General features: G+C 41.4%; 4 protein-coding genes across 7 annotated transcripts; all 4 read right to left on the bottom strand.

The window, feature by feature from the left end:
* Positions 1-172: 172 nt before the first annotated feature.
* On the bottom strand, positions 173-4,714 carry LOC109467471 (zinc finger protein 85-like). Its single transcript, XM_019765479.1, has 4 exons — positions 4,593-4,714; positions 3,770-3,951; positions 2,523-3,279; positions 173-2,205 (listed from the first exon to the last, which is right to left on the bottom strand). The coding sequence occupies exons 2-4, from the start codon at positions 3,944-3,946 to the stop codon at positions 749-751; spliced, it is 2,391 nt and encodes a 796-aa protein (XP_019621038.1). The 5' UTR covers positions 3,947-3,951; positions 4,593-4,714; the 3' UTR covers positions 173-748.
* Positions 4,715-5,573: 859 nt separating this feature from the next.
* Positions 5,574-11,252, bottom strand: LOC109467455 (zinc finger protein 93-like). 4 transcript variants are annotated; one of them, XM_019765451.1, is made up of 6 exons: positions 11,229-11,252; positions 10,394-10,575; positions 8,853-9,630; positions 8,572-8,688; positions 7,625-7,675; positions 5,574-7,364 (listed from the first exon to the last, which is right to left on the bottom strand). In XM_019765451.1, exons 2-6 carry the CDS (start codon positions 10,568-10,570, stop codon positions 5,719-5,721), a joined length of 2,769 nt encoding a protein of 922 aa, XP_019621010.1. In that variant the 5' UTR covers positions 10,571-10,575; positions 11,229-11,252; the 3' UTR covers positions 5,574-5,718. The 4 variants fall into 4 exon arrangements, with proteins under 4 accessions (XP_019621010.1, XP_019621007.1, XP_019621009.1 ...); XM_019765448.1 differs by lacking the exon at positions 11,229-11,252 and adding an exon at positions 11,010-11,039; XM_019765450.1 differs by lacking the exon at positions 11,229-11,252 and adding an exon at positions 10,870-10,892.
* A 736-nt stretch (positions 11,253-11,988) lies between these two features.
* LOC109467338 lies at positions 11,989-17,032 on the bottom strand. The gene is made up of 8 exons (XM_019765283.1): positions 16,994-17,032; positions 15,825-16,006; positions 14,358-15,150; positions 13,893-14,009; positions 13,454-13,536; positions 13,221-13,298; positions 12,331-12,419; positions 11,989-12,046 (listed from the first exon to the last, which is right to left on the bottom strand). Exons 2-8 carry the CDS (start codon positions 15,999-16,001, stop codon positions 12,004-12,006), a joined length of 1,380 nt encoding a protein of 459 aa, XP_019620842.1. The 5' UTR covers positions 16,002-16,006; positions 16,994-17,032; the 3' UTR covers positions 11,989-12,003.
* Positions 17,033-18,782: 1,750 nt separating this feature from the next.
* LOC109467264 lies at positions 18,783-26,153 on the bottom strand. Its single transcript, XM_019765209.1, has 4 exons — positions 25,895-26,153; positions 23,888-23,965; positions 20,266-23,240; positions 18,783-19,466 (listed from the first exon to the last, which is right to left on the bottom strand). Exons 2-4 carry the CDS (start codon positions 23,950-23,952, stop codon positions 18,946-18,948), a joined length of 3,561 nt encoding a protein of 1,186 aa, XP_019620768.1. The 5' UTR covers positions 23,953-23,965; positions 25,895-26,153; the 3' UTR covers positions 18,783-18,945.
* Between the last annotated feature and the right edge of the window lie 1,683 nt (positions 26,154-27,836).

The following is a 27,836-nucleotide window of genomic DNA, read 5'->3' as shown; positions in this document are numbered from 1 at the left end:
CTTACCGGTCAACGTCCAACTGAAGCTGGGGCCTGTAACATTTCTTTAACTTGAGTATCAATCTTTTAGAAAATCTGTGTGACATTCTTGTAGTACAAGATAAGAACCCAAGACAAATTGAAAACCCCTTAGCTGTTAATCTGTAAGTTCTAAGGAGCAGGTTACAAGATAAATACACTCTGATATTGACAGGAAAATCATCTTTTTTATTTCATTTCCATGGCCAAATTCAAAGACACCTTAACACGTTTACTTACAGTTCAAAACAAGTCATTGAATTAATATTAAGGCAAGCTTACAGACTACTAGTACATGTACTAGGTTGCCTAGATGTTCAAGCTAGTTATTTTGTTTGAAAATGTTCTTACTAAATGCAAATTAACACTTGAACAGGCAAAAAATTGGCTAGCTTTTGATTACAACAAATATCCAGAAAAAGAAAGCTCAATAAGGTTTATGATAATATTGCTTAGTTCCTTCACATGGTCTTGGTATATCGATGTTAGGAACAGATCTGGCCTTATGTCACCATATGTAACCCATGATTCATCAATAAAAAGTTGAAAAAAATTGCTATTGATAATACATGTAATGAAGGATTATAATGTCCTTGACTCCTTGGTGGTAGTGAAAATAATATTAATTCTCAAAATGTAATCTTTGAATTCTAATGACAATGGCATTGACAACTGACTTTTAAACTTAATTCTCAATGTTCTTTTCTCTGTGTGAACAAGTAAGAGGAATTTTAAGAATCAGAAGCTGCTTTGAGTTCTGCCTTGTGCCTGGCTTCATGACTACGCAGCAGGTGATCAAGAGACGTGGCATAAGAACACTTAGAACACTTCAAGGGTTTCTCTCCTGTGTGGATCCTCATGTGAGTTGCAAGGCTTGACTTCTTCTTTGCTCTGTAGTCACAGTGGTCACATGTAAACCGACGGTCCGGCTTGTGGGAAGTCTCATGACGAACAAAACACAGCCTATCGGGTGTGGAGAAATCGCACCCACGGGTGCTGCACCTGTAAATGTGTTCAGCTGTGGAATGTTCCTTTATGTGCTGTTCCAGTGCCTCCTCAGTCTTGGCAATGTATCCGCACATGTCGCAAGTCATCGTATTAGCAGAGTTCACGTGCTTTCCAAGATGGATGCTAAAATCGGTCTGGTTGTCGGCTTTGAAATCACAGTGCCGACATTGGAACGGGTCAGGTCCATGGATTTTGCTGTGATTGGTGATAATTGACTTAAAGCAAGAACTGAAGCTACACTGGTCACATTTGTACTTACTGGTTCTGTTATGTCCCTTCCTGTGGCTAGTGAGGCTAGAATACGTTTTGGCAGCAAAACCGCACTTGTCACACAGATACAGCTTCCCATGCCCGGTTGTTTTCATGTGTTCTTTTAGCTCGCGTAGTAAGAAGGTTTTGTGGTTACAAACAGCACAGGAGCACTGCTGATGCTTTTTATGTTTGGTGGCTAGGTGGAGAACTAATTCAGCGCTTTCGTTACTTGTAAATTCACACGATCTCACCGGACATTTGTGCACGTGTTCTGCCTTGTGTGTCTTTACGTGTTTGCGTAAAAGGTTCCTGTTTTCAGCGAGGTGGCTGCAGAAGTTGCACTTGAAGCATTTCTGGCCTGGGTGGGAGGTCTTGGTGTGTCTCATGAAGGTTGATAAACTGGTGGCAGCGTAGGCACATTGCGAGCACTTGTAAGGTTTCTCACCAGTGTGTTTATACATGTGTTTCTTCAGGAGGCTTGGTGTGCTGGCGCGGTGACCACAAAGCTCGCAGAGAGCGCCGCGAGCACCGTGTTCCTGCGACATATGCAAGAAAAATTGGCGCCGACCCTCGGTGGAGAACTCGCACTCCTTGCACTTGTAGACCTGCCCTTGACCATGGATCAGCTTCAAATGTACCTTAACGCCTTGCTTCAGCCTCGCTCGGTAGTCACACTTGTCGCAGGCGAAGGGGCGTGTCTTGTCGTGGGAAGTCTTGTGACAGTACAGCCTCTGCTTGGATGTCGTGGTGAATTCGCACTCTGGACATTTGACCGTCTTACTTGTAGTGAGACCTTGTTGTTCATCCCTGTTAACGTTGGCGGTGTCATCATGACGGGATGTCGAAACTTCACCTTGGGAGTTTGCACCTGGGGCCGCCTCTTCAGATGGCTGTATAGGACTCGAATTGCTGTCCTTACCACTCGCCTCTGCAAATCAAAGGGCAGACTTGTGTTAGAACATGCACTAAAATATGCAAAAACTGGAAACCAAGTCTTCTTATGTACTGTTTTCTCTTCATTGTTGTTGGTATCTTGTTGTTTTTTTTTGTTGTTGTTGATGGAGAGGGCACCGTTAACTGTAAGTAAGGTACTATTATACCAAGGACATTATACAGATCCTTGATTATACCAATCCTCGAAACATAGATGTGAATAAAATGAATTAATAAAGTCTGCAGGCAGCAAGTATATAAAGTGTCATCTGCAAAGTTTTTTTACTTAACACATTTTGCAGAGCTACCTACCTTTGTCACTGTTACTGTCCTCCATTGGTGACTCAGGTTGCCAATCTGAATCATCATCATCCAGTGGACCATCATCATCTTCATCTGATGACACTTCATCTTCCTCCTCATCTTCTGATAACGTTACATCAGGATCATCCTGATCCTCATCTGCCAGCTCCCTTATGGCTCCCAGGTCTGTTACAACAGTGTTGGAGCCCACACTACAGGACTGCCTGGTTACTGTGATCGCTCGGAGCTCTCTCTTCAGATATCCTTTCCCCAGTCCCTCCTTGGTCACAGTGCTCTCTTCCAACGTCTCAACCGTGTCACCAATGTTCATCAGGTTTCTTACAGTTGAAGATGATGCTTCTACTTGTGTCTCCAAGTTGTGCAGCCTGGCACTTCTCCTTGGTGAGGTGACTGTCGTTGTCTCAACGACCACTTCTTGTGCGAGTACAGGGACTCGCAGTGGACTCGACACTGTCACTGGTTGTGTCGGGGTGGGTTTGGTGCTTTTGGTTGGAGTAGTGACAATTGTACTAGTAGTACCAACACCATTAGTCAGACTTACATGAGAGTCTGCATTGTTAGTGGTTGGTGTTACTGGAACTGTGGCGGTGGCACTATTTGTTGATGTTACAGTTTCCATCAGCTCTTGAAGGTCGTTTGACAAGGTTGCCCACATGGTCCTCTGTTCTGCTGCAGAACTGTGTGGTGTACCTGTAGCAGCTGTGGGGGCTTCTGGGATCACACTGTGATCTGTACCTTGGAATTCCTTGATGAAAGAGAAGACATGTCAAATTGTATGCATGTTCTATCTTTTTACCCTTGAAGCCAATTTGGTTACTTTTATTTCACATTGTGTAGTGCACGTGGGCGTTCTGTTTTACTGGGCGGGGGGAAATATTAGAGCCCAGAGGACATCTTGCCCCAACCATGATAGACTGGATACCAGCTTAGTTACTAGTATCTGTACATGTTCCCCTGAATTTATTACCAAGCATTATTAAAAAGCTCTTTGTATCTCCAACAGTTAGTCAAACATCAGATTGTCCAAAATTCAAAACAGAGGGTGGAATGGAACCTTCTCTCGGCGGCTATGTAGGATGGCCAGCTATATCAAAATAATGCGTTAAAAACTCTTGCCCACTGCCGCGGGGCCTGCACAGGAGGCTAGTTAACGCTTACAGTTACACCCTCATCGCACTTACATCGCAAGTATCCCCCCATGCAGACCCTCCATAATTTGAGAGTTTCCCCCTTACCTTAACCATAAGGCCCCACAGCTTGCTGACCAAACTCTCCTTCTTGTAAGTTTCTCCCACGAGGATGTTCCTTCGGTCAAGTTCAAGTAGAAGTTCCTCCTGGTGCAGTCTGGGAAGGACGGCCAGGGTCACCTCCTTACACAGTCCGCAGATTTTAGCACCACCAGTGGTTGCCATGGTAACTGAAAGTATTGGAAGTACAATCTCTTACATTTCAAGATTGATACACACAACAGAAAATATAACAGTATTGAAACTAATATTGATAATATAATCCCAACAACAAACAACAAGAACAATTCTGTAAAATCTAGCTTGTTTTAATAGCCTTATTTCACATACAGTTCCCTCATGAATGTAATTTTTTGTAATTTCAAAGCCAAGTAACAAATTATTGAAAGAAAATATTTGTCTTGACTTATATTTCTATCTGAGAACCCTTTTATAACAGCAATTTCAAAGCCAAGTAACAAAAATTCATTGAAAGGAAAATATTTGTCTTGACTTATATTTCTATTTGAGAACCCTTTTATAACAACTCTCAGAACTCAAGGCGCCTGCCTTTTCGTACGTAATTTTGAAAATATAACAGTTAATGTACAGTCTAGAAATAAGCTATTTGACAATTGCTTCTAGCAAGGGCAAAATTTGCTGCTACCAAGGAGCTTTCATCATGAAAGCTCCTTGCTGCTACATAATTCCTCCCCCAAATTTCTTTCCACAAACATTACAAATGGGGGAGGGGGGCGAGTAAAATTCCTTGCTATCACGAAATCCGCTCTCTCAGTCGTACACAGAAATCACTGTGCTGTCAAAAACCAACCTGGTCTCGAACTTCTGATAGGAAGCCCGCTTTCCTTACGAAAATGTGTCGTTTCAGCGCAGATTTTCGTGAGAATCGACCATCTGTCCAGCGGTGACCTGACGCGGAAGGTCAAAGGTTACGATGGTGACCCCAACCTGATTATCCAAACTTGTCCACAATCTCCTGCTTACACACCAATGCCCTTGTTTCATGCACAATTGTACGGAATATTTATACCGACAAACCTGTCCCTACATTTTGATGACTAAGATATATGAATGTGTCTAAATGATTAAAAAGGTTTCTTGTCCTCAGCATACTGTACTAAGTACTAGTAGTTCCTACACCATATATTGTATACAGGTCCTTCACTATAATACTAGTAACCTACCCTTGACAATGGCTGACACTTGGATCTAATCTTCTCTGGGGTAGTATCAATATCAAAGTCAAACTATAGTCAAACTTGTACTAACTAGTGATCATTGACCATCTTTGCATTACTACCACTTGACTATTATGGTCCTCTATATTGTCAGTCCCTTGAAAAATTTTCCAGGCCATTGCCCCAAGTAGTACAATGTAAGTTCCCCGTCTTATGTGAAGTACTGACACCTTTTGCCTTTTTACCCTTGCATGCTGCTTATTTAATTATATACGAGAGTCTAGCTAAATAAAAGAGTGGCATATGGAGATAACATTATTTTATTTTAAGTTTCCAAAGAACAAAGTCCAAACACTCCTGTACATGTTTTCTTTAACATGATAGTTTGTTGGAAACAATTAATTACAATTACAGATCATTCTATATTCAAAATTGCATCAGTCATCTCAATGTTCAAGCAAGGGTACTTTAATAACAACTTCTTTCACCATACATGTAACAGTAACAATTGCTTTAGCAAAACACTGCAAACCTGGTATAATTTGAATAACTGATCAAGGACATTTCCTGATTTGGGGACCTGAGCAGTGTTTATGTATATTCATTAAAATACAGAGAAACAACCCGGTATGTTTTAGTCATCAGAATGAAACAATGAAAAAAAAGTTCCAAGAGCCAAAAATGGATATTTCAATGATAATGATCATTGAATGGAGTTAACCCTACACTTTTATTTCTTTAGAAAGAAGTTTTGTTGGTCTATGAATCTGCATTATTACTGACATTTTCATTTTTCAGTACAGCTTTCTCCTCTTCATTATCATCATCACCATCTTGGTCTTCACTGATGTGTTTCATTGCATGTAAATACAGTTCATGTCCATTTGATGCTCTGAAATCACAGTGGGAACACTGCTGTGTTTCGTCTCCTTCTTTACTGATGTTTTGTTGCTCTGTCGATGCCTGTCCCGTGTGCAGCTTCTTGTGCTCCTCTAGCCTGTTTTTGATTGACGACGTGAACCCACAGATGTCACACATGTTGGGGAAGTTACGTCCATGCTCTGCCTCGTGACGATGCAGATGATGCTGCGAGGCGGAAGCGTACGGACACTTGGAACACTTAAACGGTTTCTCCCCCGTGTGGATCCTCATGTGGGCCGCAAGGTGCTGCCTCTTCGTTGCCCTGTAGTCGCACAGGTCGCACGGAAACGGACGGTTCAAGTCGTGGGAAGTCGCGTGACGATCCAAGCATGCGCGGTCTGGAGTTGAGTAATCGCAGCCACCAAAATCGCACTGGTAGATTTTGAGTCCATTGTTGTGTTCCTCTATATGCTGTTCCAGGCTCTCCTCTGTGTTGGCAACATATCCACACATGCCACAAGTAGTCGCATTAGTCACGTGCTTTCCGAGATGAATGCTCAGTTCATTCTGATTCTTTCCTTTGTATTCACAGTGCGGACACTTGAATGGGTCATCTCCATGGTCTTTGCTGTGTCTGAGGACAACTGATTTTATCTTTGAACTAAAGTCGCACTTGTCACATTTGTATTGCTCCAATTTGTTGTGGCTTGTGATATGACTTCTAAATTTGATGTATGTCTTGGCAGAAAACTCACACTTGTCACACTTATAGATATCACTATGGGTTTTCATGTGCTCGTTTAGCTCATGCAGTAAGAAGGTTTTGTAGTTACAAACAGTGCAGGAGTACTGTTGATGCCTAGAGTGTCTTCTGGAAAGGTGCTGGAGTAATTCGTCCTTGTTATAACTCGAAAATGGACAAGCTGTCACTGGGCATTTGTGCACCTTGTGCGTCCTTTTGTGCTGACGTAGAAGGTTCAAACTTTCAGCAAGGTGGTCGCAGCGATCACACTTGAAACACTTCTCGCCTGGATGGCACGTCTTCACGTGACGTTTCAGACCTTTCGAAAGTGGGGCTGCAAAGTCACATTGCAAGCACTTGAAAGGTTTCTCGCCAGTGTGTACATACATGTGGGTTTTTAACGCGTTTGCTGTTGTGGACTTGTGCCCACATTGCTCGCATTGAAGCCTATTTTTGCCATGTTTCATCGCCATGTGCTTGGTAAGCAAACCAAGAAACTTGGAGGAAAAGTCACACTCCTTACACTTGTAAGGTTGCTCTCCGGTGTGGGTCTTGAAGTGTTTTCGTAGCTTTGCCATTGTCTGTGCTCGATATTCGCACTCTGTGCAGGCGAAGGTGCGGGTCGTGTTGTGTGTGGTCTTGTGGTAGTTTAGCGCCGTCTTGGATTCCGTGGTGAACTCGCACTCCGCACATTTCAGGACACGAGTGTGACCCTGTTGGTGACGTTCCATGACCATGGGGTATCTGGTGGTGTAGCCACACTGACGGCAAGTTAAGATTTTGTCTCCTCGGTAGCCAAGTTCTGTGTAAAGCGTGAAAAAGAGTGATGTAATTTAGCCATAGTATGCTCATTTAGTTCAGTTGTCGTAAGTGAAATAGGTGTGGTCTTATGGTGTGTGGTTTTGTGGTAGTTTCAGGTCAGCTTCAGGTCACACTAGTAACTGATACATTTTGGACTACTACTAAAATTGACTTATAAAAAGGGAGACAAGACAAATCTGACCAACTCGATACCGATCAGTAAGAACGAAACAAAATCAAATAAAATAGGTGTGGTCTTACCTTTTGGTTCCCTGCGAGATTTTCTCCGCTTAGGTGGAGGCTTGTCGTCTGCTAGTGAAAGTGAAAAGCTGTTAAGATGACAACATTTTTCCAGAGCTTGAAATACCTACTACAGTGCTCACCAACTATTTGCATCACTGACATTGGCATAAACCTGGGATCTGCATAAAATTCTGAAAACCCAAACCATTTCCCATTCACTACATTATAAATTGCATGGCATAATTGCATGAGCTGTTATGACTTTAACCTGATATTGGACTAAAATATTTCCAAGTCAATGGCACACTGACCCAGAAGTACGTGAAAGAAATACATGTAATTTGTTGCGCATCAGCAAATCCGCATGAAGTCCATTGTTATTCATTCATTATCACCCCTGCACCCTCCATTGTCGTACACTTTCTCTGTCGTCACTTCCTTCTGGACAGGTGAGAACCCCCAATCACTCGATGATTGTGTGAAGAAGTCCTTTGTTCCTTTTTGGTGTCCTTGATTGGGCTGTTGTTTTAGGTTTGGTAAGCTTTTGCCCAACACAGGGGTGGACAGTATGAAGGTGGAATGTGTCTGATCTTCTATCTCCATGTTAGCCCTGTTCATTATGAGTTTCTGAATGCGACTTGAAGATTAGAATATGGTACATGTATGTAGTTGTGGGTGAAAGTGAGTATATAAATACCAATAACATCATGTTTGTGGTTGTTTCAATTGGCCCCAGCCCAGTATCATCCATAACCAACTGACCTCCCCTCCCTGTCGGTCATGTGGACTCTCCTAAGGTTATTGGACTAAACCTGTTATAGGAATAAAATTCCCTGACAAATCGTCCATGCAAATAACAGGAGAGCACTGTAGTAGCTGCAATGGGGGGGGGGGGGAATTAAAGCAAAAGCACAAACTTTTCAGCAAGAATAAAACAAAAACAAATGAAATAGGTGCGGTCTTACCCTTTGGTTCCCTGCGTGACTTCCTTTGCTTTCGTGGAGGCTTGTTGTCTGTCAGTGCAGTAGTACTCTCTTCAACGGATGCGCCATAAGCTGAACTGCTGTCTTTACCACTAGACTCTGCAAAAGGAAAAAGAAGGTTGCATAAAAATGAACTAAAACAAAATTAATGGAAAATCCAAAAAGCACATTCTATTGGGGTGCCAAAAGAAACTTGTTCTATATCAAATACGTGTATCTGCAAAACGTAATCTTAAATTTTAAAACGACAAAATGATACCTACTTCTCTTACTGCTACTGTTTTGCTGCCTGTCCTCCACTGGTGACTCTGGTTGCCAATCTGAATCATCATCATCCAATGGAACATCATCATCTTCATCTGATGACTCTTCATCTTCCTCCTCATCTTCTGCTGCAGCAGGATCATCTTCATCTACATCCACCAGCCTCCTGATTGCTCCTAGGTCTGTTACAACAGTGTTGGAGCCCACACTGCAGGAATCCGACCTGGTAACTGCCATAGCTCGAAGCTTCGCCTTTCCTTTCCCCCGGCCTTCTTTGCTTGCTGCAGCTGGGTTTTCTTCTGAAAGCTGGTAAGTCTCTACCACCACATCACCTGTGCGCCCAAGGTTGCTCGCACTTGAAGATGCTTCTGCTTCTTGTGTCTCCATGATGTGCAGCCTTGCACTTCTCCTTGGGGAGGTGACTGGACTCTTGGCCGATCCTGCCGTTGTCTCAACGACAACTTCTTGAGCGAATATTGAGATAGGAAGACGCGGAGGACTTGCTATTGTTACTGATGTCAATTGTTGTGTCTGCTTAGAGTCGGTGCTTCTAACTGCACTAGTAAGATGGGCACCCGTGCTGCCAGTGCCAGCATTGGCTGTAGTTGCACCATTTGTTTGTGTGGTATTTGGTGTTGATGGAACAGTGTTTGTCGGTGTTACAGTCTCCATCAGCTCTTGAAGGTCGTTTGACAAGGTCGCCCACATGTTCCTCTGTTCTGTGGCTGAGCTGGGTGACGTTCCAGCAGCGATGGAGTGGACCATAGCTTGGTACTCCTTGATTAAAGAGACAAATAATTGATGGTTACTTTTTCCAAACTTCACTACTCTAGACAGTCTAGTATTTATTTTTGAAATTTTGAAAAGTGGTTAACATTTCAGGATTCCTACAAAATGTAAAGGACTTTTGGACTACTACTACATTTACTTCTATTTACATGTACCTTGTACTTCAACAAAGCAATACATACTTTGAACTATTTCTTATAAAAGTAATTATTCTTCATGAAACAGAAATGAATCTGTGGCTGCTGCAAATCTGAAACCTGAATCTTCAAAAATCAAACCTTCAGTGTAACACATACTGGGCTACTATGCCAGCCTTGCAGACTTGAGTTAGCAACTGGTATCATCAGGTGACTTGTCGCACCTTTGCCCTGTGTCATGTACAGGCTTTTACATAAGAATTGTTTTGTGGGGTGTCCATTTTTTTAAATTGTATGCCATGCCCACCAAAGACACACGGGGACTGTGCAAAAGCTTTATTGTTGTTTTTTTTTTGTTTTTTTTTTGTTTTTTTTTTTTAATTCACAATGCTTTCAAACACTGCTTTCTAAATTTTGAGGTGCAGATGGCAGGGATTGGTAGTGGAAAAAAATAGGGCGCCCTACCAAAAAGTAGAGTGTCCAATTTCTTATTATTTTCAGTACAGGGCATCCAACAGACACCCCCTAGCAAAAAATATGATGAGGCATCGTCGAGGCCCTTAAGATAAGACATAAGTTTGTGTACGTTTAGAACTGTATTAAGCCATCCTTACCTTAACCATGATGAGCCACAGCTTGCTGACCAAACTCTCCTTTTTGTAAGTTTCTCCCACGAGGATGTTCCTTCGCCCAAGTTCAAGTAGAAGTTCCTCCTGGTGCAGTCTGGGAAGGACGGCCAAGGTCACGTCCTTACTCAGACCAAAGGTCTTTCCTCCCTGTGTGGTTGCCATGGTAACTGAAAGTATAGAAAAATGATATTATCTTTATAAAAAAAATTGTAGAACGAAAGAATTTTTACAACCAAGTCGTATGCAGGTGCAGGTGTATAACGTTAAAGATTGTATTTTCTCGAGCACATGACGATTGTCATCCAAGAAAAAAAAATGGTATTAAATTATTAAGATAACTCGGACCAGGCCCTCTTGAAAGGTATCGTTCTGATTATATGGCCCAAAACAGTAAAATAAAAGGCGTGTTTCTTGGTTTCGACCGCCCCCCTCCCCAGCCGAAGATAATTTTTGGCATGGACCTTTCAGTAGAAGTAGATGGCAAAATGTATTTATCAACGCCTCAGCATTTCACAGAGAACTCCAACACTATCAAAGAAGGTTGTAAAGTCTTCTGAATGATCTAGACAATCAACAAAACCTGGAAACATGAAGCACTAACCTGGCTTCGCTTAGCCTGGCTTGCCCTGTGACATAGAATGTGCCATTAGAAAACAGGGGTGTGACAGTTCGAATGGGAAGAAGCTTTGTCATCATTTCAAACATTGATATACTCGTACTTAACAAATACTCACATACTAAATTTTGTTTTCACCTATACAAGGAAATATGGCTTGTGTTAAGCGTCATTTTGCGGAGTAAAATAGACAACGCAGCTTACCTTTTATTATAGTAGACTTGTCCTATCAGCTTTAGGTCTCGTCCGCAGAACTAGCTATTAAATATCTTTTGAAATTGGCAGTAAAATCACAGTTTTGACACCAAACATGCGTTTTGGAACACATTGCATCAATAAAAGTGACAGGGTCTATCTGTTGTCTGTCTAATAATTGTGGAAATGGATCTTTCTTTTTATCTTGGGAACGAGAGCAGTAAAGGGCAAAGGTCATAATCTGGAACTGGGCGATTACATTTTCGTCAGGGTTGGATTTCTGAATCAAGGAGTAGACTTGTCATGATACCTTTGGCTGTTTTAATAGTTGCACCTTTCCCCGCTACTTTTCTGTGAGACACGGCGACATTTTGTCTTCAATGTCCAATGACAGAAGAAGAAATAGAGAGGTGCAAAATATATATAGTTTCATGAACCATGGAACCAACCCAACAACCAACCAAATTATCCATAAACCCACCCACCCATCCAACCATCCATCCATCCATCCATCCATCCATCCATCCATCCATCCATCCATCCATCCATCCATCCATCCATCCATCCAACCAACCAACCAACCAACCAACCATCCAACAAAAAAACAAACCAACCAACCATCCAACAAACAAACCAACCAACCAACCATCCAACAAACAAACAAACCAACCAATCGAACAACCAAGTATAAAATAAAGAAGCACAGAGTTCTTTCATCATTTTATTAGCTTATATTTACACAACTACCAAACAAAATAAAGTGTTGTATTAAGCACTTTAAAGTTTAATCGGCTGGTCCCTGTGGAGCTTCCCTTCCCTTGCGTCGTCTGCAGAAATGACATGATATGGGTGTCAATGTTGGTTTAATAGAATGGTTTACAGCTAACATCATTAAATTACCTTGCAACAGAGACCTTGTGTATTCAGTGTAAATACATGTATGTTGATTATATATTATACATTGTATATTTAATAATACCTGTACTTCAGTGAGTGTATCATCTGATCAAATACGATAATGTTTAATTTGGTTGAATCGTCCAGTTTTTAAGTAGTACATTTGCATTTTACTTCACTACATGTAGTAGACAAACATTACATAAAACGTTACCTCTTAACCTCGTATCGCTTAGTCCTCAGCACTCTCCTTACTTCCACTTCAATGTCCCCTTTTATGATATGGGGGAAGCTGCCAAAGACCTGTGAATAAAACAGCATGATTTTTAATCAAGTTGTGCAAGTAATGGATATCCCAATAAAGTATCAAAGTATTCTTACACCATCCTGGACAGAATGTTTCTACATGTATCCTTGAGAGAGAAAGGAGATGGTTTGCGTGTTGGAATAAAGAGTCGGTACACATCAGAGCCCTCTCATCTTAAAACTGTGACCAAGGCCGCCACAGACTAACCCCCATATACAACAACCTTATCTGGTCACTATGACCTGTGTTGACTGTCTAGCTCTTGGACATGTAACTACCTTCACTCACTCACTCACTCACTCACTCACTCACTCACTCACTCACTCACTCACTCACTCACTCACTCACTCACTCACTCACTCACTCACTCCTTTTTTAACATTTCCATTTTGTACATATTCCATACCATACACCCTATGAATGAGTATTTTAATTACATACCATTCCCAATTAATTAACACACACTAACACATACACACACAGACACAGACACACACAGACACAGACACACACAGACACATACACTTACACACACAGACACATACACACACAGACACATACACACACAGACACATACACACACAGACACACACAGACACATACACACACAGACACATACACACACAGACACATACACACACAGACACATACACACACACACACATACACACACACACACACACAAACACAGACACACACACACAGACACACACACACAAACACACAAACACACACAGACACACACACACAGATACAGTCATATCTAATGCCTGGCTGCTTATCTTTTAGTTACTTACTTCCTTCACGACTCTCCGGAAACCCTTTTCTGAGGAGGAAGTCACTTGGTGCTTCGATATAAGTGATCTCACCTCGCGCTGCAAAAGCATAAGTTACTATGTGAGATGTTTCTAGTTGAGAAATTTAAACATAGTCAAAAAGATATTTTGTCATAGGAGAAAAAATCACAAGAAGACATACTAGTATTATCTAATAACCAGGTTTTAAACCATGTGGAATAGGAGATACTTACACAGAACCGTCGCCGCTCTACTGACATCCCTCTCCTTTGAGTCTGGAGCTCCAGAGGTGTGGGTCTGCATCTCTGTGTCTCCACTAACGTGTATAACAAATGAGTCAGTTGTTAAGTATGCATTTCACTGCCTCATCCAAAAAATTAGCTCCCTAGAAATGTTGTTAAGTCAAGATTTCTTCTCCTGGGTAGCCATGTCCGGGATAAAATAAAAACAGAAATGTGCAGTATTTGAACAATATTAAAAGTTCATTTACCTGCATGCAAATTTTTATTAGATTTAGCTGAGTTGTCATACATTAGTGAAAAGCTGTAAAGATGACAAGACTTTCCAGAGCTTGAAATAGCTATAGCTGCATTTGGCAGGGAAATTTAAGAAACTTTTTAGTATGAAACAAAAGAAATAAGAAATAGAAAAATAAAATATGCATGGCTTTACCTTTTGTTTCCCTGGGTGGTGTTTTCTGCTGCATATGTGGAGTCTGGTTGTCTGTTGGTGAGGTGGCAGTCCCTTCAAAGGGCGTTGCATAACTTGAACTGTCTTTACCACTGAACTCTGCAAAAGAAAGGGGACGCTTGTGTAAACATGTACTAATTCAAAGAAAGGTACAGTAACATTTGCATTTAGAAAATGTATAATGTTAACCTTCACATAGTCTAACAAACCATGTTTAAGTTTCTAAAAAAACTTACTCATACACATTCATATTTTTGGTGACCAGCCTCTCCAACTGTGTCCTGCAACTTGCTACATAATGTAACCTAACATCAAAGGGTGTTTGCTACAGCACCAGTTACCATGGTGACAGACATTTCATTGACCGTATGTGTTCGGAGAAGAAAAGTGCAAAAACAACATGTTTTATTGCAAAACACACACATGGAAAAAAAGATAAAGTATTACCCAATCTCTTACTGCTACTGTTTTGCTGTCTGTCCTCCATTGGTGACTCTGGTTGCCAATCTGAATCATCATCATCCAATGGAACAACATCATCTTCATCTGATGATACTTCATCTTCCTCCTCATCTTCTTCTGCAGCAGGACCACCCTCTAGCCCCCTTATGTCTCTTAGGTCTATCACAACAGTGTTGGAGTCCACATCACAGGTATCTGACCTGGTAACTGCCATAGCTCGAAGCTTTCTCCTCCCTTTCCCCTGACCCTCCTTGGACACTGGGTTTTCTTCTGAAGGCTGATGGTAAGTCTCAACCATCTCACCGAGGTTGCTCGCACTTGAAGATTCTTCTGCTTCTTGTGTCTCCATGATGTGCAGCCTTGCACTTCTCCTTGGGGAGGTGACTGGGGTCTTGGCCGATCCCGCCTCTGCTGATGTCTCAACCACAACTTCTTGTGTGAAAATAGACACAGGGAGATGCGGAGGACTTGCTATCGTCACCGATGTCAATGGTTGTGTCTGTGTAAGGTCCGTGCTTCTGGCTGAAGTAGCGAGAGGGGCATCTGTATTGCCAATAGTAGCTGAAGATGTAGTAAATGAACCATTTGTCTGTGTTACTGAAACGGTGTTTGTGGGTGTTACAGTCTCCATCAGCTCTTGAAGGTCGTTTGACAAGGTTGCCCACATGGTCCTCTGTTCTGTGGCTGAGCTGGATGATGTTCCAGTAGTGATGGAAGGAGTACTAGTACTAGTGTTGTTTGGCATCGCTGTCTGGACCATACCTTGTTGATGATACTCCTTGATCAAGAAGACAAATATTTAAATGTTATTCGTGACATCCTTCACAGTTAAGTTTTCAAAATTTAAGATTTCTACATAAAAAAAAAGAATTTAAAATACAATGTACTATCTACATGTGTGTAAAATACTATCTACAGAGTATATGTGTGTGTGTGGTCTGAGACTTATTCTTGGTAGAACAAAAAGGAATCCACATCTGTTCCAAAGCAAGTATATCTACTGTTTTACGGGGTATCTGAACCTTAAATAATCAATATATAGTAGAGGGGATTCATTCCTCAAGCTAACCGGCATCTTGCACATAGGCTGTGTGTGACATGCTGAATAAAAGTTCTAAACGGGAACTATGCGTCTCCAGATGTCTTACTGAGGGACGACTGTGTGTACAAGATGTCAGTTAGCTTGAGGAATGAATCCCCTCTACTACTGTAATTCACTTTATGTTCACAGTAGCAAAATTTCACTGTCTGAGAAAAATTGACATGTTCATATATTCACGGTGGCAACAGGTGCAGGAAAAAGAAAGTCCAGGAATTATTTGTTGACTGTAATGATAAGTTCACGGAACAGAAGTGACAGTGAAAACAGTGAACATGAAATTACAGTGAAAAAATCAGCAATTACAGTATATATATATATATATACTTTCGAGTAAAACTGCACATATATACCTTAACCATGATGAACCACAGCTTGCTGACCAAACTCTCCTTCTTGGATGTTTCTCTCACAGGGATGTTCCTTCTGCCAAGTTCAAGTAGAAGTTCCTCCTGGTGCAGTCTGGGAAGGACGGCCAGGGTCACCTCCTTACACAGTCCAAAGGTCTTTCCAGCCTGCGCAGTTGCCATGGTAACTAAAAGTATGAAAAATAATACCTGTAATGTTTCTTTAATAAACTTGAGTGGAAGAATCGAACAAGAACTAATTCTGTGTACTTCACGTGTAGAAAGTTGCATGTTCTCGAGTTCAAGAATATAATTGGCCATCTGATCAATACAATACTAAGAGGACGAATATTCAACTGAACTTATGGGATTAGATTACTAGTATCTTTCCTCAGTAAACTTGAAGAGCGAAAGAATTGGGGTGGGGTCATGTGGCGTAACGGTAGAGTGTTTGGCTCAGACCCAAGAGGTCTCGGGTTTGAATCCTGCCTGATGCCACCGATCTTGTGCCCTTGGGAAAGGCACTTTACACAACTTTCCTCACTTCACTCAGGTGAAAATGAGTACCTAGCTTCGGTTAGGGATCCCTTGAATAGGATATTCAATGGAGGTCCCGTGTTTGGGAGAGCCACACCCCACGAACGTTAAAGAACCCGTCGCACTTATCGAAAAGAGTACTAGTAGGGGTCCTTCCAAGTGTGAGTGGCTCAAACCTTACAGTCCGGTCTTACGCAACTTGTACTTACATGTACAAAACTGGTGTGTTATGCCTAAAAAAGGCAGTTTACCGGGTCAAGAGCTAAACTACATTTAAAAAATTATGTTTCAACAGTTTGACATAATGCTATCCACGAAATCTGGCAGTTTAAGAAAACTCCGAGCAGACCATCTCTCAATAGACATTTCTTATAACTGTTGTAAATTGTTGTAAGTGGTAAAATGTGAATCAAATCGCTTCATGCTATACTAACAGGATTCTGCCCCCCCCCTCTTCGAGTATCTGTAGCTCTCTCACATAAAATTTATATTTCTAGTACATTAGACAGAAAAGATCACATACTAATGACTCGAATACATGCTAAATATTCTCAAACAACCTTGTTCAGTCTTCTGAATGTTCTAGAAAATGAACAAAACCTCATAGTATCAATATAGTACAAAAATGTACTACCAACCTGGCGTGTTTTGGCTTGGCTTGGCTTGCCCTTTGACATGGAATGTGCTATTAGAAAACAGGGGTGTTTGAGTTCTAATATGATTAGCTGTATCGCTATTTAAACGGCGAACTTTCACTATAGATAAAACATTCGACTAATTTAGAATATTTATATTAGGAAATGTTGACTTTATCAAGTGTTTCATGATATAAAGTACAAATTGTCAGCTTACCTGTTATAACAGTGGACTTGTCCTATCAGTCTAGTCTCGTACTCAGAGTTCCGAGTATCTACATTGTATTTCAAATTGTAGATAAAAGCGTCAGTTATGACACAATACTTGGGACACAATAATAAGTGTCTATCTGCCTGTCATATTGTGAAAATGGAATTTGAATTTTGCTATTGTTTTGAGTCTGAGAACGAGACTAACAAAGGCAAAGGAACTATGTTTACACTTTCGTCAGGGTTTTTTTGGGGGATTTTTGACTGAACGGAGTAGACTTTTCAGTAAATCTTTATAATGTTTTCCTGGTTTTACTTAAAAAAAACAGGCAAGTGGAGGTGTGGATATGATTAACGCATGGCTTAATAGTAATAGATAGCGTTTGCCTCGTAAAAGTATACTAATATGAAGTGTAATATAACTTATAAGTATGACAATAATCATTAATATAATAATGAATATGGGTTTCCAAGTAAACATAAACTTTCTTTATTCAATCAGTATTACACAATGAGACATACTGGCCTTGTGATGATTGGTCCGACAATGTACATGTACTAAAATTTTTAATGATACTGGCCTTATATATATATATATACTTTGATATTGAGATGTTGTAACATTGTTTCATTTTTTTTTTTTGGTCTTTTTGCTAGATACTTATTTGATGCATGTAGTTTCTTTGGATAAATTATACTTTGATACATAACAATAACTTTATAATTAAATTACTGACCAATATCTGCAGCATATGTGAGAAGCCAGACAAAGTTTGCACTTTATCTATCGAGAATGTATGACATTGTATAAACAATACAGTTGATATTATTATACTAGTATATACACATCTTCCTAACCCTAAGAATTTGCTGTATTATATATGTATACATTAGTCTTTAAAAACGAATTATACCCAAAACGAAAAAAGTAATTAAACATTCACCTCGGCTTATTTTAAAAGGAAGCAAAAATTATCTGAACTGTCCTTATATTATCAAACCTTATACAATAATATGCAGCATTTCAAACAACATACAAAATATATACATGTGTGACTGTGTATATAGCAAGATTTTAAAATATTCACCAAACTATCAACAGTGCTAGCTATTCCCAATAGCTATCATTGGCTAGTCGGGTAGCCTTGCATGTACATTGTACATGTAGCAATGATATAGAATAAATCTAAAACAAAATATGCCACAACCATTGTTTACCATAGGTACACATATCCAATGTGCTATATGTGTATTCTTTAGTACAACAAAAAATTCTCTAGCTAAGAAAAAAATATATTGCAGAAATACTAGTCTAATATTTCCATGTTTGAATACCATATCCTCTCTTACGACCTAAAACGGTCACCAACACCTAAAAGAATATATCTACAGTGTACACACTTCATGTAAATAAACCTTTTGAGTAACTGTTTTGGCTAAACCTTTGTCTTTGAAGAATTTGAAGCTTCTTGTCATCAAACTTTGTGAGAATAATTTTAAGAAGTTTGGCCTGGATTTTTGCAAGAGTAAAATACACTCAAACAACACGCGTTTTTTTTTTAATCTAAATTTTCTATACTTTTTCCCATGGAGGTAGACTTGAACATGAATTGGATATCATTATGTTCAATTCTACCTCCATGTTTGTCCTTGGATTAAAATTTCTATACTTTGTCCTTAGATTAAAAATATTATCAGGTGAGCACCAACTAAAAAAAGACTGTGTAAAACAGAAAATTAAATGTTTATCTTCTACTGTATTGTTCGACTGCGCGATTTTTCTCTTCTTCACTGTGCTTCCCCATGTGTTTGGCCAGCTCCCTTCTCCTGGCCGAGCAGTGGTTACAAAAAGGACACTTGTAGGGTTTCTCCCCCGTGTGAGTTCTCAGGTGGTTGACCAGAGCCGACTGGACGGCGGCCCGGTACGCACACTTGGGGCACGCATACGGGCGGTCTCCGGAATGCGTGCGGAGATGCTTCACCAGATCCGGTTTCCGGCTGGTCCGGTAGTCGCAGTGGTCGCACTTGAAGGGCCTCTCACCGGTGTGCCGCTTCATGTGGACCTGGACGTGCTCCTTCCGGGCGCCCGTGTAGTCGCACAGCGGGCATTTGAAGGGTCTCTCGCGGGTGTGGACGCGCACGTGTTGTTTGACGTTGCCACGGTGACGGGTGAAGTAGGAACACAGCGGGCAGTGGTACAGTTTCTGCCACTTCCGCCCACCATCCGTGACGTCAGAGGTCGCTGAAGACGAGCCTTCATCAGCACCTATTTAGCAAATAAATCATTGATCAATCAATCAATCAAATAACCGAACAATGCTCATTTAATTCAACCCAGCAGAAACTTACAAGAGTTTGTCGATGAAGGTTAGACATTCAGGAAACAGATACACAAGAAAACAGTTACTCAAGCAGAATCTATCCAGTTGCTTAAGTAACTGTTTCTTACGTATACAAAATTTGGCTTTCGTGTTCGAAACTAAACCTAGTTCCGGAGACCTAGTTTCGACACACAAAAAAATGTACTAGTCAAAATGGCCCACTTCTAATGCCACATATCCATAGGATGCGCCTCAGGAAGTGGGTCAACCTCTTAATAATGCTGAGGGCAGATGGTCGGTAGATTTCTTGTTGGATAACAGTAAATGAATGAATGTACTCGTTCTAACACAGACGAGCTTCCACATAGTAAGTTTATTGCAAATTCATGCCCGAGGGCCAATTGCAAGAACATGATAACAAAATAAACAGTAAAACTGATAATAAGTAATGCTAATACTACTTTGGATATAGTTATTGTTAGTCTGATTTCTTTTCTGTGTGCAGTAGAGTATGAAATGGACGACATTTTGCGAGATGTATGAATTGTGAGGTGTGAATAGAAATGCGGTTTTTTTTTTATCGACCCGGACGGTTAGGCTAGGGAACATTTTTCAAATAACTTATCTCTTCTGGTGCTATAATGAGGGCAATGACAAATGAAGTACATGTACATTTCATCCTCCACTGCATTTTCTGTACAATATTTACATATTCTGTATTTATATGCATGCTAACATACTAACCTGTTTGCTGCTCTGACCCATCCTGACCGTCCATGTCCCTCGGTGCGTCACCGCTGTTCAGCATCTGTTGTTCCAGACTCTCCGTCAGAGAAGCGCCGCTGAGGACACCTTGGATCAACTCCCTCTCTTCCTCATTCACGGAGTCACTCAGCGGTGACAGTGGCTCCTGTTTTATCACCAAGTTGATGTCTCTCTGTGTCACAAAATCCGGCGGTTGTTCCTGGTATGGATACTGTTCTGCTGATGTTTGGTGTTCACGCGGGCCAACTCTAGCGTTGTCCACTTGGTGGCGAGCTGGTATGGCTTCTTGAGGCTCCATTGGTACAGGCTCTCTCTGTAGACGCCTGTCGGTGTTCTCCACTTGTGCCTCATGAGAAGACGGTGATGACTGGTGTTCGTGGCTCGTGCGTCCAGGATTAACGTGTGCAGGAGGGAATGTTAGGGGCGAAACGGCGGCAAACGCACGCGGGACCCAGACAGTGGAGCCATTGATCTGCACCAGCTTTTGGAACCCAGGCATGACTTCATGAGACGTTGACGCTGCAGTAGAAGGCGGGCCATCGTGAGCCTGTGTCCCAGGACTGCTGTTACTCTGCCTGTGGTAAGGGAAAGGTGCGGATGGCCCGCAAACCTCCGACGTTTGGTGGTTGAGTCGTCTCTCAGAGGAAGTACTAGGTTCGGAAGACATGGGTTCGATATGAGCCTCTGTTGCTGGTCGGTAGGAAGAAACGGCAGGTCGTAAACCTAGGGGTTTGTCGCTTGTCTGTAGTTGTCTTTCCGTGGGTCCTGCTGGTATCGAAGAGGAATGTAATGATTCCATTGAAGTTTTGCCGCTATGTTCTTCACGTTTCTTGTAAATTACTGCTTCCCTCAAAACTGACGACAACACGCTGTCTTGAGCATTGCTGTCCATAGCCTCATGACTAGGCTCTTTTGGGTCGGAAGCGGCAATGTCTGGCGGCATTCCTTCTTGCGAATTTTTGTCACCCTTTTCCGTATATTTTGAGTCAGGATGGTTGCTGTCGTCGACTCTATTCCCAGAAAACCCCCGTAGACGTGCTTCCTCTAGCCTTTGAAACGACGCAACGACTTCTTTTGATATCGTTAAATGTTTCCGCCCGCTTTCTCTTTCTGTTTGGTAAGAGTGGACAGTGTCGAGTGGCATTTTAGATGTGGTACCAGTAGCCACAGCGTACGGGGATGTGTCCCTTTCTTTTTGCTGCCACATTCCCGGTAAGGCGAACTGCTGTAGAGAATGGTTCCGTGTCTGTGATGTTCTTTCTCCTACCTGTAAAGAGGCACCTGTTTCTTGTAGTGATGTGGGTAAAGATGACTGACTTGTTATGGCGTCGCCGTGCTCTGGTTGTATTGCTGTCGGTGCCGCTTCCTCCTCGGGTACGGTCGACTTTGCTTGCTCTTGTTTTGTAGGTGCTCTGTTATCTTCCTGTTGCTTGGGGGATGTCGCGATTATTTTCTGCGATTGTGAAGCTCTTGGTTGCTGTTTTGCTGGATCCACACCAATATCCAATTGCTGAGGGTGTCGGCGAGTGGCTAACATGTTTAGCGTCACCGGTAACGAGGGCATTTCTGAGCTAGAGAAGTCACTTGCAGTCGCCGCACTATTTTCTGATGACTCCGGAGGGGTACTGGACTTGCTGCCGGGCAGATCTTTTTCACTTTTCCCCTCACCTTCGATACCCTTCTTCCATGACTCGGCCGAGCCGTTCTTAAGTGAAGACACCCATTCAATATGTAAGGGTGAACCTTTGGGTTGTGTCCAGTACGGTAGGATTTGGTCTTCTGAAGGCGGGTCTATGGACAGGTCGCGATATTGTACGATCTGTGTTTCTGGTGGTCTACGGAAGGGTGACGTTTGTTCCTCTGACACAGGAGGTTCAGTAGGGCCATTCGCGTGACGTACCGTTAAGTCACTGCTTGCACGACGTTTTGGTCGTTTAGAAGAAACCGCTTCATCTGTGGCTCCTGCAGTTTGGGACTCGCACGCGTCTTTTCGCTTTCCTTTGGGTTTCTTTTGCACCGATGCAGTGGAGACATTCAAAGGGCTGTCGTCTGTCTCTGTCTGCTTCTGGTTGGATGATAATAAGTGTTGCGGCACGGGTAGCGTTGGAAGGTTGTGTGTGATTTTCTTCCGGCTGTAGCCTTTTCTAGACCTCCAGCGGATATATCTTTCAATGGACACCAACCGGCCGGGGTCGTCGGTGTTTTCTTCTACTTGATCCCCGTGTCCAGACGGCGTCCGCTCCGGAACCGTACATGTAGTGGATGTAGTGGTATTGCTATTTAGCGACTGTCCTGTGTCCGGAGACGCTGACGCATCCGACGAAAGTGTGGCGTTGGTCTCCTCTTGTTCCCGACAGCGATGCTCTCCATCTTGAGACACCGGCGATGTGGAAAGATGACGCCCGTATTCCTCCCGACTTTCCAGCGGCGACGGGTTCTCGTCTTCCGACGAAGGCCTCTCGAGTATATGCCTGATTTCGGCCGCTTGCGGCATGCTGTCATGAGACATCTCCTGACGATGGGTGTTGTATCGAGTGTATGCTTGTTCGTGGTTCCACTGTTCCTCGTCTGTACGCCTTGCTGTGGTGATGTGGTATCTTTCCCTTGTATCTCTTCGCTCTGGGTCTTTCAAATCTTTACTATTTACCGACCGCATGCTTAAATCTGTGGGCGCGTCCGTGTGTGTGTCTCCTTCTGAATACGACTCTATGTACATTTCTATAGGCGCTCCCCGCCTTCCGACTAGCTCACCGGCCCAAGGCCATGGGTCATACATGCCGCCGTACCCTACTCTCCGGGTCACGTGGCACGTGACGTCAGGGGTGGTGGGCCCGGATTGGCTGTCGAGCTGCTGGTATTCCCGTACCATGACGTCATGAAGCGTCGTGATCAGGACCTGCCGGTAGTCGATGTCCCTCCGGCCCAGTTCTGTCAGGACCTCTTCCATGTACAGCCTGAGAAAGGTAAGTTTTTGTTTAATTCAACGTTTAAACATAGTGGGGTCGTGAGGCGTAACGACACAGAGTTCGGCTCGGAACCAAGAGGAATCCTGCCATGCTATCGACTTTGTGCCCTTGGCCATGGGAAAGACACTTTACACGAATTGCACTTTACGTGAAAACGAGCTATGTCTGTTGACCGTTCATGCGTACGTCTGCATTGGTGGCGGCATAAAAATAAGTCGAAAAAACATTGAATGAGCCGTCGCCATGTCTTGTAATGAATGTTGAATTTTGAAAAAAAAAAAATTTAAACAAAACAATACATAGTGGCGACGCACTCAAGTAAAATAGGTCAGTTATATTAACGTCACAACTGGATATGAAATAATAATTACATCATGAGGCAAAAATATGAAAAGGGGGACGTCCGATGTACAGGTGATCATTTGAGTAAGCACTATCATATAAATTGTTAATATCTAAATTTCAATATCAAATTTACAAGTCTACAAAAAGAGGGGTATACCATTCTGGGTGTAACTAGTAATGCTTAGCACCTCGTTTAACCCTCTTTTCAATTACAACACAAAGGTAACTCATCGAAGCTTCTTTGAAACAAGCAAACAAACAAACAAACAAACAAACACATAAACAGTAACCTGGGAAGGACGGCCAGGGTGACATCCTTGCTGAGACCGAACACCTGAGGTCGACCTGGCGGCATCTTGACAATCAACCTGTGACGTGCAAGACAGAAATTTAAGTTGAACATTAAGAATATATAATCCAAACACGAGAAGACCACTTTTAAAACACTTACATATGTCAGAGAAATTAAAGTGAATTGAAGCTTTCAATGAAAATAAATAGTAAGAAAATCTAACACCATGTTTTATTGTGGTGCACCTTGGATTATATCGTATATTGCCTCATTTGAATTGACACTCTTCATGGACACAAAATTGGCTATTTCAGTCAATTGATATTACTCATAATTATAGTTATTATAATAATTGTGGTAACAAAACTCCTACATTTCTAGGTAGAACGCGGCTATCTGCTTGGGGCTGAAAACAGGGATAGTCCGTTTTGTGTTATAAACGCATACTCTAGTAGCTATACGAATGTAGTCCATTTGGGTATCACATATAACCTACATATAGCATACATATCTGACATATATGAAATTGCCAAATATTCTCCAAAATGTGAACCTACGTTACAAATGTAAATCATGACTACCAGTTCTCAGTCAAACTCAAGTTGCGTGAAAGTCAATTCTTTCTTAGCGCTACTCTATAACGGAAGTGGAGATCATCAAATACGTCAACACACAAAGCAGGGGTGTCAGCAGTTTCGTCATGCATGCACAGTTTCAAACAATGTTACGCTTGATGTGAGGTATTCGGGGCTTTGATGTAAGAAGCCGCTGGCTTGTACGCTCTTGCAATTGCTATTATTAGACTAGTGTGTTACACTTAATCATATATTGTAATGTAGCTTTTGTTTTTAGATTCTAACATATGAAAGAAAATACAATGTGCTGTCCATATATATACGTGACATTATTCAATGGTACCTCTAAATAGAACATAAGACACATATGCATGTACGTAGTACACATACATGAAAATGCACAAACACGTTTCTATGCAGATGTACTGTAGCTCTTGTTTTTAGATTTTACACATGTAACACACAAAAGAAAATACACTCAAGTGATACTCATATATCATGATCAGTGGCACCTCTAAACAGAACGTATATAAGACACATGTATACGCATATACTGTACGTAGCACACATACAAGATAAGTCAAACACACAATGCTCATACAAGCATCTATGCAGCTACAGAATCTTCGCCAACACAGTTTGAGCCCCCAAAACTCTACCATGCATAAAACTGGGTTTGCTGTTTAACGGTATACTATAGGAGCGTGGAATACATAATAGGTGGCAAATAAACAACGTGACGACGCAAGTCAAGCAGTAATAATATACAACCTTACACAAGGTCTTCTGACTACTAGCAGCCCGTTTCTATCCCACGCACGACCAATTTCTATAACAATTCTGTTTGAAGACTCTAAAACAACCATTTGGTTCACTACTGGGTTGTGAGGCTAAGTCAGTAAGTGCACCTACCCTATAACACTGTGAATACGTTCCCTAACATTTGTATAGCCCTTTAAAATAAGCCTGTGGTTCGAGGCTATCATCACCGAACTTGGTAGCTTCAAATGCCATATATTCATCCAACAGATGTCAAATGCTAGCTTGGCATCGGAATTAGGACTACAGCAACAAAATATCCCAACCGCCCCTGGGTATTGGCTACACTTTTCATTGACCCCCCCCCCCCACACACACACAGCCCTTAAGAGAATTCCACAACTTACCTTACCTTCAAAATCGTACAATGCGTCTTTTTGTGAAACTGTAGGACTTGTACATGGAAGAAACTCGCCACAAGAGAGACTGTGTAGAGCTAAATATAAGACAGTGACTCATTCTTGCGTGGGCAGAACATCCGGCCGCAACGGAGATCACTTCTACATGCCCGTACGTAAAGCTGTACTAACACTGACCAACATTCCTAGAAAACATTCACAGAAATCACTACATCGCATACCAGCGCTACGGGAAACTGCCAGGTTTCTCACCTTTCTCACGTCCCGTTCAAGATGGTCTGAGAAATGTCGCGACTTTCTCAAGAGCCTGGAAATGTTCTTAAGACCTCCTCACGTCACATTCTGGATCTGGCGGAGCGGAGAGAGTTCGCCCGGAAGGAACATGGAGGTTGTCTAAGAATTCCGGTCAAAGGTCAGCGAACCGCAGTAACCCGATACTCCTAGTGTCGCAGTATGTCAGTTTATAGACTTCAGGACGGCGTTTTGCTTCAGCATTTTACAGTGCTAGTGCCACGTTTTCAAGCTGCAAGCGTGTACGAGAAGTAAAAAAAAGGTTCTGGTAAAAAAAAACGGCCCATAGCACGTTCCGCTACAGTGAGTTACCGCTTTCCCTAGGAAGACCTATTAGTGGGGCACAGGTAAAACCGGTTCGGTATTCCGTTGTGCAAGTGCCTTGCAGCCTGGGGCTAGTGTATATATGCAGGAGTAGCATTTAAATGAAATAGATATACTGCCTGGTGCATTTTTGAGAACTAAAATCTTGAAAATGTTAACAATCTTGGTTAGCCGCGAATACACGTATCGTACTGGGATTGTGGACATACACGTATATGGTTGATTATCGTTTTATTTCCTACCTGTTCACGCATTGGTAAGGTACCTTAGCCATATTATTATCTAGGTCATTCCTTCCTTACTTAATTGTCTGTTTTTTGTTTTGGTTACCCTACCGCCCACCCATGTTCGCCCCCCTCCCCTCTGTACTACGCATTGTACAAACCCTGCATGGTATAGTAGATAGTACATCCATTTATTTATTTATTCATTTATTCATTTATTCATTTATTCATTTATTCATTTATTCATTTATTCATTTATTCATTTATTCATTTATTCATTTATTCATTTATTCATTTATTCATTTATCCATCTATCTATTTTCATTTATTTATTTATTTATTTATTTATTTATTTATTTATTTATTTATTTATTTATTTATTTATTTATTTATTTATTTATTTATTTATTTATTTATTTATTTATTTATTTATTTATTTATTTCAGCCAGGTAGGAAGGTCTCTTCCCGTTGAGGCTGCTCGTCGACGTCACTAAACCGTATCATCATTTCCGGCCTGTGCGGACATATTCTATCTATACTGGATAGATTTAAGCCTTATAAAGGAACTGTAGTTATCAGTAGTTGCCATACCGTGATGGTCGTTGTTGACTTTACACGATAAAATACAGGACATTTTACCACCTTCATCGAGAATAAATGAATTTATTTCAATACGTTACAAATTTGTATTCACCTCCATATATTGTACATCTTGTCAAAATTATGAAGCCAGTGTATATTAGCTCTCAATTGGTGCAGAGGCACACATCTGAAACAAACATTATGCTAACGTTATACATACTGTCCATGAATACTTAACCATCAAAACCACAAAATGTATTCAATATTATTTTTCTTGATACTAGTATATACAAATGCAACAAATACATAATTACATCCATCTTGCAGTATTACGACCATGATTCCATTTCAAGATAGGTAAACTATGAAAATGACACCCTGGATGGCAAATCTGATGTTTGTTTTGTCACCATTTCGCAAGTTCTCGAATTCTCTTGACTACAACGCTTTCCCTACAATGCATTCTAGCGGTCCTCAAAACCTATAGATAAATGTGTTTGTTGAGCTACTCTCATCTACCACTATCTATTGTGGTATATATTTTTTTTCTTTTTAATGACAATGACAATGACAATGAAGTTAATACTATGTTGTTGCAAACATGCTAATCGTCATAGGTGCGATATATAAGAAAATAGAAAGATTACCTCTTGGTTTGTGGTCCGATGATATAGGCTTTTAAATTCTTCTGATACATTTGATTTTTGACAGGTAAAAGTCTGCATACATGTATGTCATATGTCTAATTAATATCGTAGTGAAAATCGCTTGT

The sequence above is a fragment of the Branchiostoma belcheri genome, unplaced genomic scaffold, assembly GCF_001625305.1.
Source record: "Branchiostoma belcheri isolate BF01 breed outbred unplaced genomic scaffold, Haploidv18h27 scaffold18, whole genome shotgun sequence".
Classification (NCBI taxonomy): Eukaryota; Metazoa; Chordata; class Leptocardii; order Amphioxiformes; family Branchiostomatidae; genus Branchiostoma; species Branchiostoma belcheri.
The sequence above is the reverse complement of the archived record's forward strand: the minus strand, read 5'-3'. Positions and strand labels throughout refer to the sequence as shown.